We start from the raw sequence: 17,809 nt of genomic DNA on the forward strand, positions 1-17,809 counted from the left end.
AAAAGACCTGGATGCGTCCTCAGTTAGTTTCCAACCCGGGGCCTCTGTGATCTCCAGAGCGCCTTCTTGTACCTCCCTGACGGTATTGTCCTTTTCCTGTTATGTTATTATTTGCATACTTGCCAACTTACTTTATGTGAAAGTGTGTGTCTTATCTTTCTGTTCTCTGCAGTGGGTCAGCAGAACGCTTTGACCAAAATAAATGTGTACAGCACTGGAATGATTTCATTAAGATGCTTAGTTTTATCGAGCTTTCCTTCCATTTGAGGATAGGATTTATAACTGACTTAAAAAATTACACATTGTTAAGTATTTCATTTTCTTGCTTTGTTAACGATGTTCTAAGAGCTTGCCTGTGTTTGTTCTACTGAATGTCCTTCGCTTAGTGCCTGAAGGACATCTTTCCCAGTGCAGTGTCCATGACATCATTGACAGGAAAGACAGCTCAATTTGTGGTTTGATTTGTTACCTCTAGTTAGCTGAATGAGTTCTTTGTAATGTAGTTAGCGGATGTGTGGTAGTATAAAAGGGAAGTTATGGGCTCTTGGGTAGTTCAAAATAATATACATTTGTCTGAAAGTTAAGGATTTATCTTCTTGGACTTTAAAAATTTATATAGGCTTTACTGTTATTATTTACCAGTCTTAAATTGTGTCAGACCATTGTCAAGTTGGGAATCTCTTACAGTTTTATCTGTGTGTCTGTAAGAATCTGTGGACATTCTTTCCATTGTTAGTAGGAAAATGTAATTTAGATAAGGATGCTACCAAACAATAATGTTATGTTGCTTTTCAGTCTTGGTATCAATCAGCAGTATCAAATGCTTCTCACTGTTCCTTTGGCTGGTTGAACAGAATTAGTTGAATGGCCCTTTACCTTCTTTTTTCCATCATATTTTCTTAAAAAAAAAAAAAAAACTTACATACCTCTATATTTATTATCAAGCAATAAATAGAAAACATCACACTTTGTACAATATAAAAAATTCACCTTGTGAATATAAAAAATGACTTTATGAAAGCAAATAAAGATTAATCATAAACATATTGAGAAATATCTTTAAATATCAATAATTTGGGCCACATTGTGTCAATTTGGTGTCTTTATCCTAAAAACTCATCAAGAAAATAGGCATACTATTGTTTAGTGTTTAAAGTTTTTTGGTTCTAATTGAATATGGATTTAATTACTGTAGATGAAAAGATGAAGCCTGTAGTTTAAATGAACTGCTATGACAGAAAGTCAGAGTTTAAGTTGTATGTATCTTTTTGCCTGAGTTACAAATATTTCTCCTGTATCTCCCATGTGATGATCCATACACTTTTTTTAATAAATTTATTTTTTATTGGTGTTCAATTTACCAACATACAGAATAACACCCAGTGCTCATCCCGTCAAGTGCCCCCCTCAGTGCCCGTCACCCATTCACCCCCACCCTCCTCCCCTTCCACCACCCCTAGTTCGTTTCCCAGAGTTAGGAGTCTTTATGTTCTGTCTCCCTTTCTGATATTTCCCACACATTTCTTCTCCCTTCCCTTATATTCCTTTTCACTATTATTTATATTCCCCAAATAAATGAGAACGTATAATGTTTGTCCTTCTCCGATTGACTTACTTCATTCAGCATAATACCCTCCAGTTCCATCCACGTTGAAGCAAATGGTGGGTATTTGTCATTTCTAATGGCTGAGTGATATTCCATTGTATACATAAACCACATCTTTATCCATTCATCTTTCGATGAACACCGAGGCTCCTTCCACAGTTTGGCTATTGTGGCCATTGCTGCTATAAACATTGGGGTGCAGGTGTCCCGGCGTTTCATTGCATCTGTATCTTTGGGACAAATCCCCAACAGTGCAATTGCTGGGTCGTAGGGCAGGTCTATTTTTAACTCTTTGAGGAACCTCCACACAGTTTTCCAGAGTGGCTGCACCAGTTCACATTCCCACCAACAGTGTAAGAGGGTCCCCTTTTCTCCACATCCTCTCCAACATTTGTGGTTTCCTGCCTTGTTAATTTTCCCCATTCTCACTGGTGTGAGGTGGTATCTCATTGTGGTTTTGATTTGTATTTCCCTGATGGCAAGTGATGCAGAGCCTTTTCTCATGTGCATGTTGGCCATGTCTATGTCTTCCTCTGTGAGATTTCTCTTCATGTCTTTTGCCCATTTCATGATTGGATTGTTTGTTTCTTTGGTATTGAGTTTAAGAAGTTCTTTATAGATCTTGGAAACTAGCCCATTATCTGATATGTCATTTGCAAATATCTTCTCCCATTCTGTAGGTTGTCTTTTAGTTTTGTTGACTGTGTCCTTTACTGTGCAGAAGCTTCTTATCTTGATGAAGTCCCAATAGTTCATTTTTGCTTTTGTTTCTTTTGCCTTCGTGGATGTATCTTGCAAAAAGTTACTGTGGCTGAGTTCAAAAAGGGACATTAAAGGCATTCAAATTGGCAAAGAAGAAGTCAAACTCTCCCTCTTCGCAGATGACATGATACTCTACATAGAAAACCCAAAAGCCTCCACCCCAAGATTGCTAGAACTCATACAGCAATTTGGCAGCGTGGCAGGATACAAAATCAATGCCCAGAAATCAGTGGCATTTCTATACACTAACAATGAGACTGAAGAAAGAGAAATTAAGGAGTCAATCCCATTTACAATTGCACCCAAAAGCATAAGACACCTAGGAATAAACCTAACCAAAGAGGTAAAGGATCTATACCCTAAAAACTATAGAACACTTCTGAAAGAAATTGAGGAAGACACAAAGAGATGGAAAAATAGTCCATGCTCATGGATTGGCAGAATTAATATTGTGAAAATGTCAATGTTACCCAGGGCAATATACACGTTTAATGCAATCCCTATCAAAATACCATGGACTTTCTTCAGAGAGTTAGAACAAATTATTTTAAGATTTGTGTGGAATCAGAAAAGACCCCGAATAGCTAGGGAAATTTTATTTTTTTTATTTTTTTTTAATTTATGATAGTCACAGAGAGAGAGAGAGGCGCAGAGACACAGGCAGAGGGAGAAGCAGGCTCCATGCACCGGGAGCCCGATATGGGATTCGATCCCGGGTCTCCAGGATCGCGCCCTGGGCCAAAGGCAGGCGCCAAACCGCTGCGCCACCCAGGGATCCCCCAGGGGAATTTTAAAAAAGAAAACCGTATCTGGGGGCATCACAATGCCAGATGTCAGGTTGTACTACAAAGCTGTGGTCATCAAGACAGTGTGCTACTGGCACAAAAACAGACACATAGATCCATGGAACAGAATAGAGAACCCAGAAGTGGACCCTGAACTTTATGGTCAACTAATATTCGATAAAGGAGGAAAGACTATCCACTGGAAGAAAGTCTCTTCAATAAATGGTGCTGTAAAAATTGGACATCCACATGATCCATACAGTTTTAAGAAAATTCAGAAGTATCAAAAAAAAATCTAAAACTGAAACACTTAATGGAACAGAATAGGAAACCCAGAAATAAACCCACAACTATATGATCAATTAATCTGACAAAACAGAAGACTACCCAATGGGAAAAGTCTCTTCAACAATTGGTATTGGGAAAACTGGACCACTCTCCTATACCATACACAAAAATAAATTCAAAATAGATACAGAAGACCTAAATGTGAGACCTGAAACCCTAAAAATCCTAGAAGAGGATACAGGCAGTAACTTCTTTAACATTGGCTGTAGCAACTTTTTTCTAGGTAGGTCTCCTGAGGCAAGGGAAACAAAAGAAAAATAAACTATTGGGAGTTCATCAAAATAAAAAACTTCTGCACAGCAACAGAGACAATAGAGAAAACTAAAAGGCAACCTACTTAGTGGGAGAACATATTTGCAAATGACATATCAGATAAAGAGCCAGTATCCAAAATATGTAAAGGACTCATAAAACTCAACACCTGAAAAAAAAATAATCTAATTTAAAAATGAACAAAAGACATTAATAGCCATTTCTCTAGAAAAGACCTACATACAGATGGCTAACAGATACATGAAAAAATGCTCAACATCATTCATCATCGGGACATGTAAATCAAAACTACAAGGCATCACCTCACACCTGTTAGAATGGCTAAACATGACAACTTAAGAAACAACAGGTGTTTGTGAGGATACGGAGAAAGGGGAACCCTCCTACATGGTTAGTGGGAATGTAAACTGGTGCAGCTAGTCTGGAAAACAGTAAGGGAGTTCCTCAAAAACTTAAAAATAGAGCTACCTTATGATCCCACAGTCACACTACTGGGTGTTTACCCAAAGAATGTAAGAACACTAATTATAAGGGATACATGTCGCCTTGTTTATAGCAGGGCTATTTATAATACCCACTCTATGGGAACAGCCTAAGTGTCCGTCGACTAATGAATGGATAAAGAAGAGTTGGTATATACATACAATGGAATATTAATCATTAAAAAGAATGAAATCTTGCCATTTGCAATGACATGGATCAAGCTGAGAATATGATGCTAAGTGAAATGAATCAGAAAAAGACAAATACCATGTGATTTCACTCATATTGGAATTTAAGAAACAAAGGAGCAAAGGGGGGAGGAAGAGACAAACCAAGAAACAAACTCTTAACTACAGAGAACACGTTGATGGTCATGGGACCGGGGCTGGGGGGGTGGGGCGCAGGGAGTAGGGGATGGGGTTAAAGAGAGCACTTATGATGAGCACCTGGTGTTGTATGGAATTCTTCAGTTCCTACCTGAAATTAATATAACATCATATGTTTACTGGAATTAAAAACTGGAAAAAAAAAAACATTTAAGCCATAGCTTTTTATTTATTTATTTTTATTTTTTTTAAGCCATAGCTTTTTAAAAATAAAAGTTGCTTATAAAAAATCACTGCTGATGGTTCTGTTCAAAAACCACTCCAAAAGGTTTTCCTCTGTGTGTCTGAATCTTAATTGAAGTGTAAGTGAAGAGCCTATCCATCTGCCAGAGGCCTGAGACAGTTTGTCCCCTCGCCTTCCTGTCCAACTCCTACCTTGCAGGCTCTGGCTCCTGAGAGGGTGGCTTCAGCTCCTCACTTGGTTTGCCATATCTTCCGTGTGCTTATCTTTCCTCACCAACAGCCGAAGAGAGGAGGAAGCCAAAAGAATGTAAAGGATCAGCAGAGGTGTAGAATACTGGCTTTGAAACCAAGTCCGTAGTTTACAGGATGAGAGACATGGTTTTACCTGATGGCTGTCCCCTTGCTGGTGGTCAGGATGTGCTGGAGCCCTCCCGGAGTGGGCCACACAGGCAGAGCTGCCAGGGCAGGTGCCGCGGCCTGGCCAGTGGCATGCCCCAGGGTGCTCTGCACTTTGTGTTTGTCAGAATGAAGCAGGAGTAAGAGATATTTGAGGCAGAAGAATCCTTTGTTCTGCAGGACTGTCGTCTGCATTACATAACATCCAGCCTCCCCGCCCTGTGCCTACGAAATGCCAATGACAGCTCTCCATGTGTGCAGCAGCAAATAGTCCTTCCCCAAAGTTTGTGATCAGCACTCCCCGAGAGGCTTTTTCTGCCCCCACATTGAGACCCACTGTCACCTTCCAGGTCTCTGGTACCTGTAGAGGAGGAATGGGAGAATGATAAAGGAAAGGCAGGGGAACTTGTATGTTTACCCACAGAGTAGTGCTTCCAGGGCTCTTAGGTCCTCCTGCTATTTCTATGTCCCACCTGCCGTCCTTTCCCTGTCAACATAAGTCAACTTTATCATGAGTTCTCTCATCACTCACTTATTCTGAAAATGTCTTTTTCTGCTGCCATTTTTCAAGGACATAGACACAAATTTCTGAGCTGACGGCACTTGGCTTTCAGCACTTTAAAAAGTATTATTATTTTGTTTTCTAGCCTCCATTCTTCCTAATGAAAGAGTGTTCTCTTTTATGTAATGTCTTTTTTTTTAGGTAAATTGTATTTTTTTAGAATAGCTTTACAGAAAAATTGCAAAGACAGTACAAAGAATGCTGCTGGTTTCCCTTACTGACATCTTACATTAGTATGTCACACGTGTGATAATTAATGACCAAATCAGCCTACATACATTGTCATTAAAGACTTCCTTAGTTTTTACATAATATCCTTTTTCTTTGCCAGTATCCCATCTGGGAGGGGGTGTCATTGGGTCTCCTTTGTCTCTGGCTGTGAGAGTTGCATAGACTTCCCTTGTTTTTGACATTTTTGAGGCCTACTGGTCAGATATTCTGTAGCATGTCCTTCAACTGGAATTTGATGCCTTTCTAATTATTAGACTAAGGTTATGGGACTTTAAGAGGAAGATGACAGGGACTCTGAGAGGAAGATCACAGGAGTGCAGCATCACTCTCAGTATCTTATCCAGGATACATACTATCAACATGTACTACATGTACTATCAACAACAGGTTGACTGTTGTTGTAGACCTTGATCACCTGGCTGATTGTTGAGTGTTTTTCAGGCTTCTCCCCTGCAAGCTTGTTTCTCTTCCATACAGTAATCTTTAGAAGGAAATCACTGTGCACAGACCACATATGAAGAGTATTACTTATTTGGAATTACTTTGCATGGATGATTTGGGTTTTCTCCACTTACTAATTTATTCAGTCATTTATTTATATCAGTATGGACTTGTGGATATTTATTTTATACTCTGTTATAATACCGTACTACTTGGTTTATTTTTGTTCCTCAGACTATTCCATCCTTGGCAATTGGGAGCGCTTTCACTTGGCTTCTCTGTCCCTTGACATGCACCCATTACCAAGGACATTGATTTTTTGTTTTTGAGCACTTTCTTCCTTTGTGGTGCTATGAGATACTCTAGGCTCATCTTGTATGTACTTCCTGTCCCGGTCCTAGAATCAGCCATTTTCTCCCAGGAACCCTGGTTTCTGTTGATGAGAAAATGGTATTAGAAACCAAGCTCTGGGTGTTAGATGTGCTTGTTACTATTGCAGTTTTGTTTCCCCTGGGCCCTCCCAGCTGACAGAGCAAGGGAATACATGCGTGTATACCACATGTATCCAGAAATACTTCTGTATGTAGTTCTCTGTATCTGTATTAAGCTAAGAGTGAATCCATACCCATGCCTCCAACTCTAATCCATGACCACATGGATTGTTCTAGCCTCCTCCGCTTGCTTGCCTGTAAACTCCCACTCCAACTGTGAGAAACCTGGCTCCCACCACCCACCGTCCATTTTCTCAGTGAATTCACTGAGCTCTCAGACATCCAGATTCTTAGATGTAAAGAACAGGTCTGCAGGCTTTTAGAGCACTGGTGCTTGGTGCATATCTTCTCTGGGCAGAATGCCTCCTTCCTCCCGTTTAAAATGCTTCTATCAAAAATTTGTAAGGAAACATAAATGTAAGCATCTTAACTTGAAAATGACATGAAACTAGGTAGATCTTGGAATACATAGAACAATAAAAAGAAGCTATTCGTTAAGTTAACCTGCAGATGGGTTCAAAAAATAACAAGAGTTGTGGAGACTTGGCTTAAGTAACAGGTCAGGCAGAGGATCCCTGGGAACCTTCTATCCTGTAAGCCCTGCATGCACTAATGTGTCCCATGGTTGCCAAAAAATATATTGAAAGCCTGGGCTGTATCTCGTGAACATAATATTCAGATATAGGGAGAGGTTAGCTTCATGCTGCTCTTGGTATTGGATGTGTTGTATTCATTTTTAGCATTTTATTTTTAATAAAGACATTGAGGGGCGCCTGAGTGGCTCAGTCAGTTAAGCAGCTGCCTTTGGCTCAGGTCAGGATCTCAGGGTCCTGGGATCAAGTCCTTCATTAAGCTGCTTGCTCAGTGGGGAGCCTGCTTCTCCCTCAAACTCTCCCTCTGCCTGCCACGTGTGTGTGTGTATGCTCACATACTCTCTCTCTCTCAAATAAATAAAATATATTTTAAAAATAAAGACATTGAAAAACTGATGTCCACAAAAGAACAGGATTGAAAAAATCTGTAACCCCTGTTTTACCATTTGGAATTTGAGCATGAAAATGAATAATGACAGTAATGATTTCAATAGCCCATTAAATAATACAGGAAACATGAGTTCATAGTAATCTAAAAAGTAAAAGAATATATTGAAATTTTGATGAGGAATGAAGTATTTACCAAGTCTCAGAGTACCTCCCCCATAGAATACATGCTAATGACAAAGGGGAAAGAGTGACTTGGCAGTGGAGATGCCTGCAAAACATCCCTTTTACAAACCACATGATCAGAATGAGCTTCCTCAGCACTGGGATGTATCCTGACTGTGCGCCACCCATTAGCACGCAGTGAAACAGCACAGCGTCCCTTCTTTGGGTGTTGCTGCCAGAAGTGCATGACCTAAATCTAGCCCCGAGGAAACACCAGAGAAATCCGGAAGGAGGGGCATTCTACGCAGTAACCAGGCTGTATGTAATCTTCTAAGTGTCAAGGTCATGGACATCCAGACTGGCAGAGACTGAAGGCATGACGACTGAGGGCAGCGCATGTGGCTCCGATCCGGATCTGCCCTGAGGGATATTGTTGGCAGGCTGGGGACACTTGGATGGTCTCAGATGAGGCAGTAGTAATGCATCAGTGTTCATTTCCCAGGTTGAGAGTCTGTACTCTGTTTATAAATGGTGTGTGTTTGTAGGAGAATACACATTAAATGTTTGGAGGGGATGACACATTGTGCCAGTAACTTAGTCTTCAGTGGTTTGGGGAAAAGAGGTTTTTATATAATACTTCAGCTTTTCTGTGTTAGGTTCTTTAAAGGTATTTTTAAATGAATGATTTGGGGCTCTGGGAGTAGTGAACGTGAAGACAAGTCCAGGTGGAGTACAGAGAAGATGTCTTTGACTATCTTAACAAAGGACTGTTGCATAGAGAAGGATTTTCCTCCATTCTGGGACCTACAGCTTGAAGTCAGGGTGTTTCTCATATTTGACGACATCTGATAGTTTGTTTCTGTCATGATACATGCAAGTAATGATGCACCTGATGCCTGTGTTATTGTGCACCATCGATAAGAGAAATATAGTTTATATATTTGGTGGTGCTTCTTGAGTGAAGAGAACAAAGAGCTATGAATGGGCATTTAGAAATCAAGATTTTAAAAAAAAAAAAAAAAAAAAAAAGAAATCAAGATTTTTGGGATCCCTGGGTGGCTCAGCTGTTTAGCGCCTGCCTTTGGCCCAGGGCGTGATCCTGGGGTCCCAGGATCAAGTCCCGCGTCGGGCTCCCTGCATGGGGCCTGCTTCTCCCTCTGCCTGTGTCTCTGTCTCTCTCTCTCTCTCTATGTCTATCATGAATACATAAATAAATAAATAAAATAAAATAAAATAAAATAAATCAAGATTTTTATTCTAAGGAAGACCTTCCTAATTCTTAAAACTACCTGTGGATAGAATTAGCTGCCTAAAAATGGTCAGGAAGTTACTTGTATTGTGTTCAGGATGACCCCCAAGAACTCTCTTAGCTGAAAGATTGTGTGGTCTCTGCTGACTGGTATGGTCTCTCTGGGTGTCCCCCTCCCTCCCTCTCTGCCCACTTTTGAGTAGCTCAGGAATCATCATGTGACTTGGGAGTCTCTGTGGCTCACCCGAATGTAGGCCTTGGGCAGGACATGGAGGTTCACCTTCAGCACTCTTACAAGCTGATCAGCAATGTGCTGACTGGGGATGCAGCTGGATGCCATGCTGCTAGTGTTTTCTTGATTCAGTACAGCAGCTTCATTCTTGTGCTACATACACACTTCCCTGCCTATCACTTCCCCATGCTCATTGGAGGCCTGGACTCCTGGCTCACTTACCTACACGCAGCCCTGCATTATCCCAACCAGCCTCAGGATCCACCTAAAACCCATGCTCAGGTATCTTCCCAGATTCAGTGCATCTCTGGTCTCATGTCCAGTGTCTTGGTCTCTGACCATTGCTTCCTCCCTTGCTTTCCTCTCAGAGATCTCCTCCTGACTTTTGTTTTTGTTGAAGCTTCCAGGTCCTTGAGCTCTCGATCCATTCTCTTCCAGGTCTCCTCCTCCAGGCGTCATGCTTCCATTCCAGTTGGATTGGATGAGCCACTGTTTCAGTCAGTGTGACCAACAGCTTCATTTGGGCAGCGAAGAGTGTCTCCTGTCACATGACTGTTACCTTTAGGCCCATTTGGCTCCCAAAATGCTTTGAACGTCAGGTTAAGAAATTTGGACTTTATTTCGTTGACCTAAGGGATGAAGGCTTTTTCTTTCTTTCTTTTTTTCTTTTTTTTAAATTTGATGTTGAAGTATGGTTGACATACAGCCTTATCTTAGTTTTGGGTGTACAACATGATGATCTGACAATTCTATACATGACTCTATGCTCACCACAAGTATAGTTGTCATCTATCACCACACAGAGTTACTACAGCGTTCTGGGTGTGTTCCCTATGTATGCCATACTTCTCATCTCTGTGACCTCCCTTATTTTATCACTGGAACTTGTACAGCTCAATCCCCTTCACCTATTTCACCCATCCCACCTCCACCCCTTTGTATTTAAGAGTCTAGTGTGTGTTTGCTCATTTGTTTTTTTAAATTCCACATATGAGTGAAATCATGTGGCATTTGTCTCTCTCTGCCTGACTGATTTCACTTAGCATACCACCCTCTGGGCCCATTCATGTTGTCTCAAATATCAGAGGCTTTGAACAGAGTGAGATGACAAATTAGGTTTTAGAAAAACACTGACAGGTCTCAGCAGGAGGTTGTAGTTGATACAACCTGTCATCTACATCTGTCAGAATTAAAGCTGTACTCATTTCATAAAAGAACATAGCATATCTTTTCTTTTCCCCCTTGAGTTATTTAAGGGGGGTCAAAGAAGAGAAGAGTGAGTACTGGATTTGCAGAAGGGAGAGTATTACAGACAGACATTTGAGGAGGACTGGAGGCCACGGGAGGGAGAGTCGAGAGGGCCTCGGGCCATTCATGAGCAGACTCACTGAGGCCCAGCCACTCAGGGTGCAGTTCATCTGTACAGCCTGATGGAGAGTTACAAAAAATCCCTGGGGGAAAAAAAAAAAATCCCTGGGTACTACCCACCTGTTCCCCCCACCCCCCCACAGCAGCCATTCTAGAACTTGAAAGCAATTTTAATTCTTTCATCTAAAGTTTGTAGTATTCTGTTTTACATATAAAAATAGGCCATTGAATTCTATAGGAATAAATCTGACACCATTGATAGTAACCTACCAGAAGTTATGAAAATATCGCCACAGATGCTTAATGTGGGAATACAGCATCTCTCTGAACTTTTTTTTATGGGAGATTTACTAAGATCATCTAAGAGCTTGAAAGGTGATTTGAACTTAACGAACACCTTCATCTGTTAAGGACTAAAACCTCTGCAAAATGGGATTTTGTACAGAGATGTTGTTTTCTTTCTTTTTTTTTTTTTTTAAAGATTTTATTTATTTATTTATGATAGTCACACAGAGAGAGAGAGAGAGGCAGAGACACAGTCAGAGGGAGAAGCAGGCTCCATGCAGGGAGCCCGACGTGGGACTCGATCCCGGGTCTCCAGGATCGTGCCCCGGGCCAAAGGCAGGCGCCAAACCGCTGCGCCACCCAGGGATCCCTGTTGTTTTCTTTAAAAAAAAAAAAAAAAAAAAAAAGGATGGTAAGCTTACAGTAAAAAGGTAAAGCAGCATACAGTAAAAGCACCTCTCTCCACTTGTGGCTGGTGCCTCAGACAGCTTATTTGTTTTCTTCCTGGATCTGCCTCTCTAGGGTAAAAGTATCCACTGCCCAGCTGCACAGGGCTTGCCCTGAGATTCCACCTCAGGAGCCAGGAAAAAGGCGAGTATTGGTTTCTAACACCTTCTTGCTGGGAGGACTCGCTGAGCTAAAGTACTTGTCCTTGTGAAAGCCGGGAGGCCTATGTTGGTCAGCAGGTGCATGCTTCCCGTGGTGGTCTGGAGGAATTCATGAGAGGGAGTTCTAGAATTCTGTTACAACAGTTCTGTATCAGATTTCAGTTTCCTGAATGTTATACATGAATTGTGTCCTTGTGATTAGGTGATAATGATGAAGTATTTAGGGAGGAAATGACATAACTTGTAACTGTTCTGGGGGTTTGGAAATTCTCAAAAGAAAAAGGAATTTTTTAAAGAAAGGCAGAGGTGGGAGAGGAGAACAGAATTGTTGAATAAAGTAGCCAGACTCAAGCGGTGAGAACAGATTCACGTTAAAGAGAAGTGGAGAAAGTTTTAAGAAAATAAGTGAAAGTAGGGATTGTAGTAGATTTTTATTTATTTGTCATCTCTGATAAATTAATCCTGGCTGCTGGGCATGTTGAAATGTGTGAGATTCTGAGGCCATGTCTGACTTATTAGCAGTGTTGGCCAAGGGGTTAGGATTCAGGTTGGTGGTGGTGGATGCTCCAAATATTTGTCATCTCTCCTTGAGTGTTTACATCATGATAGTCTAATAAGTCTTTAATTCTTACCGGTCACTACCTGACCTAACCCTGTTTTTATCCTGAAGCTTGTACTTTCTCTGGCATTACTATCCCCCAACCTCCCACCCCCAGAAGCGGGGCCAGGGCTTCTTAGATCTTTAAAAGTCAAGTGGTAGGGGCATCCTTAAATCAGGGTCTGTGAACCCAGATCAGCTTTAGGAGTGTGAGGAGACCCATGAACATCCCCTGAAATTAGCAGAATAGGGACTTTTCTTGTAGGAGGGCTCTCCTGTCATCAGATTCTCTAACTGATTTGCAGGCAGAAATGGTTAAAAACCTAGTGGCTTGAGTAGTATTCTGACAGCCTTCTTCATTCTGCTTGAAGAGCAGTGCTTGAGCCTCCTTTCCTGTCCTGCTGGCAGTCTCTTCCTCTGCACCAGCCTGCTGAGGCTACCTGCATGGGCTCCTCTCTCCAACCCCTTCACGCTTCTCCTTTGGCTCAGGGCGCCTGGCTAGCTCAGTCTGTTGAGCGTCCGACTCTTGTTCTCAGCCCAGGTCAGGACCTCAGGGTTGTGAGTTCAAGCACCATGTTGGTTTCCATGCTCAACATGGAGCCTACTTAAAAAAAAAAAAAATTCTCCTTTGCTCTTTCTTTAAAAATGGATGTACCTTTTATTCATTACTTTGTTTAGCCTTTTTTTCTAATTGAATTGTATTTGGATTCTCCTTTGCTTTTTGAGGGTAAATGCAGTTTTCACATAATCAAGAACAAGTATAAAGAGGAAAAAACCCTCTTGTGTGTCTCCTGTACTATTCATACACAATGGTTCTGTGATACTTCTGGTCACCAAGGCCCACCATATGTGGGCCTTTCCCCTATATGAAGCAATTCTCAGCCATACCAGCTGAGTGTCCTAGAATTCAGTTGAATTCCAACCCTGTCTACCTGGAGTTCACATCAGATCCCACAAGCTAATGGCTCAGTCCCAGGAGGCTGCCTCCTCCCCACTCCACTTCAAAGCCAACCAAAAGTCCCAGGTTGTCACCTGTACTTCTGACTGACCAGCCAGTCAAGGTTCCCACAACCCCCTCATAGTGTCCAAAACATTGTTAGAATGGCTCACAGAACTCAAGGAAACACATTTACTGGTTTATTATAAAGGTTATAATAAAGTATACAGGTGAATGGCCAGCCAAAGATGCATGGGGTAAGATATGTGCAAAGAGGCTCTCTGGCTTGCCACCGTCCCAGCACCTGCATGTGTTCACCAACACATAAGTTCTCCAGACCCCACTCTTATAGGTTTTTATGGAGAATTCATCACATAGACATGATCCTATTAACTCAACGTCCAACTCCTCTCCCTTCCCCAGAGAATGGAGTGGATGGGCTTAAAGTTCTAGACTTTTCCTCATGGCCCTCCAAGAGTCACCTCATTAGAACAGAAGACTCTCCTGTCACCCAGGAAGTTCAAGGAATTATTTGGGAGCTCAGTGTCAGGATCCAAGACCAGATATCAGAACAAAAGATGCTTCTAATGCTCTTACCACTTAGGAAATTGCCGAGGGTTTTTAGGAGCTTTGTGCTAGGAACCGGGCCAGACCAATAATATCTGTTTTCTCTTATTTCACAGCAAGTAAATTTTCTGACTTTCAAAAGTGAACATTAGAGTAAGGGGTGCCTGGCTGGCTCAGTCGGTAGAGCAGGTGACTCTTAATCTCGGGGTTATGAGTTCGAGCCCCACATTGGGTGTAGCACTTACTTAAGAATGAAATCTTTAAAAACAAAAAAAGGTGGGGATCCCTGGGTGGCGCAGCAGTTTGGCGCCTGCCTTTGGCCCAGGGCGCGATCCTGGAGACCCGGAATAGAATCCCACGTCGGGCTCCCGGTGCATGGAGCCTGCTTCTCCCTCTGCCTGTGTCTCTGCCTCCCTCTCTCTCTCTCTCTCTCTCTCTGTGTGTGACTATCATAAATAAAATTCAAAAAAAATTAAAAAAAATAATTAAAAAACAAAAAAAGGTGAACATTAGATCATCTTTGATCATAGTACGTGCTCAATAAATACCATTGAGTGGATGGTTGAAATAATTAAATGCTTCTTTTCCCAAACAGCTTTCCAGTTGAAATTAGGTGGTATTCACTTAATGTTCTTTGAACAAGTGATATTGTGTGCATCGGTTTCCCCTGGCTACCTGTGCAGCTTGCCCTGCTCCTCTTCCAGCTCGAGTCTTCAAGAGGAAGCCTCAGAACTGGTTTCTAAAACTCTTTGTACCTGATGCGATTATAAAGCAATGAGACTGATTGTCATGTGTCGGTTGTGGGATCCGTCTCAGTTACTTTATAGCCGTGCCTGGTACCTAACACCGCACACCACTGCCTGTTGAACAGCATTTTAAAAGCACAGACCTAAGATTTCTGAATGGCAAATTTTAAATGATTTTGCATTATTTTATGATTTTCTGTAACTTACTGACCAGAACTTTTACTTCAGAAAGGTAAACAAGATGTTAATTTTGTTGCTTGCTTTAATTTTGCAGTTTTCTTTTTGTTTTTAGGATTTTTTTTGAATCTGTATTCTGATAAAATGTCTGGGACAATTTTGAATAAGGTAATATAAAAGGTGTATGTTCCATTGGGTTAAATGCTTCATGAAACTTAATTATTAAATTTCTTTTCAGTTACCTGAGGCCTTTTGACTGCATGGGAGAACAAGGGTGGTTCTTTTTAGTTAAATATGTAAACATGTAAACCAGATCCTTAGTAGTATTACTCATTGAAAAAGCCTTTGAAAAGGCAGGTTGTGGGTATTTGTTTGTTTGGCTTTGGGGGTTTACATTAATGTGCAGACCTTATTCAAATTTGAATAAATAGTTTTAATTTTCTCTTTCCTGAAATAAAATGTTTATTCTCCTTCCTCCAACCCGCAGAGTCTTATTAGTCTTTGCTTTGAAGTGTGCTAGAAGTTGCACGTTGCCACCAGCCTCAGCTTAGAAAGGAGGATCCTTAGAAAGGAGGATCGTTGGCAGCTTGATTGGAGTAAGACAGCTGCCCTTTTTCCTGTAAAGGAAATGGAAAATGACTTCCCTTTGTGGAGGAGGAAAGGAATAGTAATTTTGTGCTCCACAGAACAGAGAGTAACTGTATTACTCCTCTTGGAAATCACATAAGTGAAAGTAGTAGATGACTCAAAGAGCAACTTAACATCCTGATAATTACCTTAAATATTAAATAGTCTGTGGCTGTGGCAGAATGTCTGGACAGCTATTAGAAGCTGGAAGGGTTTTGATGCCCAGCTAGCCCAGAGTGTGGAAGCTTGGATTTGTCTCAGGGAGGGTTGAATATCCGGAAGGGTTCTGGGGTAAACAAGAAAGGAACCTTCCTCTCATCAGGTCTAGACAGAAGACCAAACTTAGTCTCCACTGTTATTAACAGAGGTTACAAAAAAAAAAAAAAAAAAAACAGAGGTTACCACCAGCAGGCATTTGGCTTTTGCAGCTCTGTTACCAGGTTTGTGTCACATCAGTGATATTATAATATCCTATACTTCTTTCTCTTCCCTATACTAGTTCTATATACACAATAGGTGCTCCATAAATATTTCTAAAAACGAGTGAGTAGTACCAAAAGTACCAATTTTTGTACTATAAATACTAGTGCTTTTTGAACTATTTTTTTGTTCTATAAATACTTAGCGCTGTTCTTTTCTTATGGAGCTGAGACTTTCTAAGGAGCATTTCAAGATGGAAAAGGTTTTACTAAAGACCTGCCATTATTTTATCACATTATGTTGTTGTATAATATGTTTTATACTATCTGTTGCCACATTTGGCTGATACAATAATCAATTTTTTAAATTTAGTTGTATGCCTAGTTATATGGCTCTTGCCATTGCAATCCTTTTACATTTTGTCTGTATCTTAAGTAATATACTACAGATTCTTGTTTCTACTTGGTGCCAGCATACCCAACTGCAGACTCATCGCATTGAAAAGTCGAATCTGCAGACCCATGCCATTAGCAAAACTTGTAGCGGTTTATATGTTTGATGTTCCTATAAATTTTAAAGGTCACTTGAGTGTCTGTGTTTATTTTACATTACAGGCACTGGAGATATTATTGCTGTCATGATTACAGAATTGAGGGGTAAGGATATTTTGAGTTATCTGGAGAAAAACATCTCTGTACAAATGACAATAGCTGTTGGAACACGAATGCCGCCAAAGAACTTCAGCCGTGGCTCTCTAGTCTTCGTGTCAATATCCTTTATTGTTCTGATGATTATTTCTTCCGCGTGGCTCATATTCTACTTCATTCAGAAGATCAGGTACACGAACGCACGCGACAGGAACCAGGTGAGCTCCTAGCACTCTCTAATGATCCATGCTTACCAACCATAATTCGGAGATGTCTATTGTCATAAATAATGCAGTTTTTCACTTAAGAAGAAAGTGGTGGGGCAGCCTGGGTGGCTCAGCGGTTTAGCACCGCCTTCAGTCCAGGGCATGATCCGGAGACCTGGGATCGAGTCCCATGTCAGGCTCTCTGCATGGAGACTGCTTCTCCCTCTGCCTGTATCTCTGCCCGCCCCCGCCCCCCCACCCCGTGTCTCACATGAATAAATAAATAAAATCTTTAAAAGAAGAAGAAGAAGAAGGGGAAGGAGAAGGGGAGGAGGAGGAGGAAGAAGAAGAAGAAGAAAGAAGAAGAAAGAAGAAGAAGAAGAAAGAAAGAAGAAAGAAGAAAAGAAGGAAGAAGGGGATCCCTGGGTGGCGCAGCGGTTTAGCGCCTGCCTTTGGCCCAGGGCACGATCCTGGAGACCCGGGATCTAATCCCACGTCAGGCTCCCAGTGCATGGAGCCTACTTCTCCCTCTGCCTATGTCTCTGCCTCTCTCTCTCTCTGTGACTATCATAAATAAATGAAAAAAAAAATTAAAGAAGAAGAAGAGAAAGAAAGAGAAAGAAAGAAGAAAGAAGAAGAAGAAAGCGGTGACCCTCAGTCATGTCAGTAGGTTGAAAATCTACTTATTCATGTTATTTTCAGGATTTTTTTAAATGCCTAAACTTAGAATTTAAATTTACAATGATCACTTGGGAATATCCGAGGTAAATGGTCAGCTTAGTATCACAGTACAATCTAGCTAATGCTAGTGCCTTGGATAAATATCATGGAGTTGCATTTTTGAGCTGAAGCATTCATTGTCCGTGGGGAGGGGAGCTGGGAAGTGGAGGGAGGGAAACTTCAAGTACTTTTGTCCCATGTGTATTATCTATTCAGAAAAAATAATTCAATTAAAAACCACCTACCCTGTTTAACCCTGGCCATGGGGTGATGGTGAGGTGTGGAGGAGGACCTATAGGAGAAAGTTATCTGGTTGTCCTAGAACTTCCA

The 17,809-nt window shown here is 41.2% G+C and overlaps 1 protein-coding gene across 3 annotated transcripts in view; it reads left to right on the top strand.

The window, feature by feature from the left end:
• The window catches only part of RNF130 (ring finger protein 130), a 136,841-nt gene that overhangs the window by 44,641 nt on the left and 74,391 nt on the right, over positions 1-17,809 (top strand). For all 3 annotated transcript variants that reach the window (XM_072840457.1, XM_072840456.1, XM_072840458.1), the window contains exon 3: positions 16,521-16,771. In XM_072840457.1, the coding sequence (XP_072696558.1) occupies positions 16,521-16,771 (251 nt within the window). The remainder of the gene's footprint in view (positions 1-16,520; positions 16,772-17,809) is intronic.

The sequence above is a fragment of the Canis lupus genome, chromosome 10 (genome assembly GCF_048164855.1).
Source record: "Canis lupus baileyi chromosome 10, mCanLup2.hap1, whole genome shotgun sequence".
In the NCBI taxonomy this organism is placed as follows: Eukaryota; Metazoa; Chordata; class Mammalia; order Carnivora; family Canidae; genus Canis; species Canis lupus.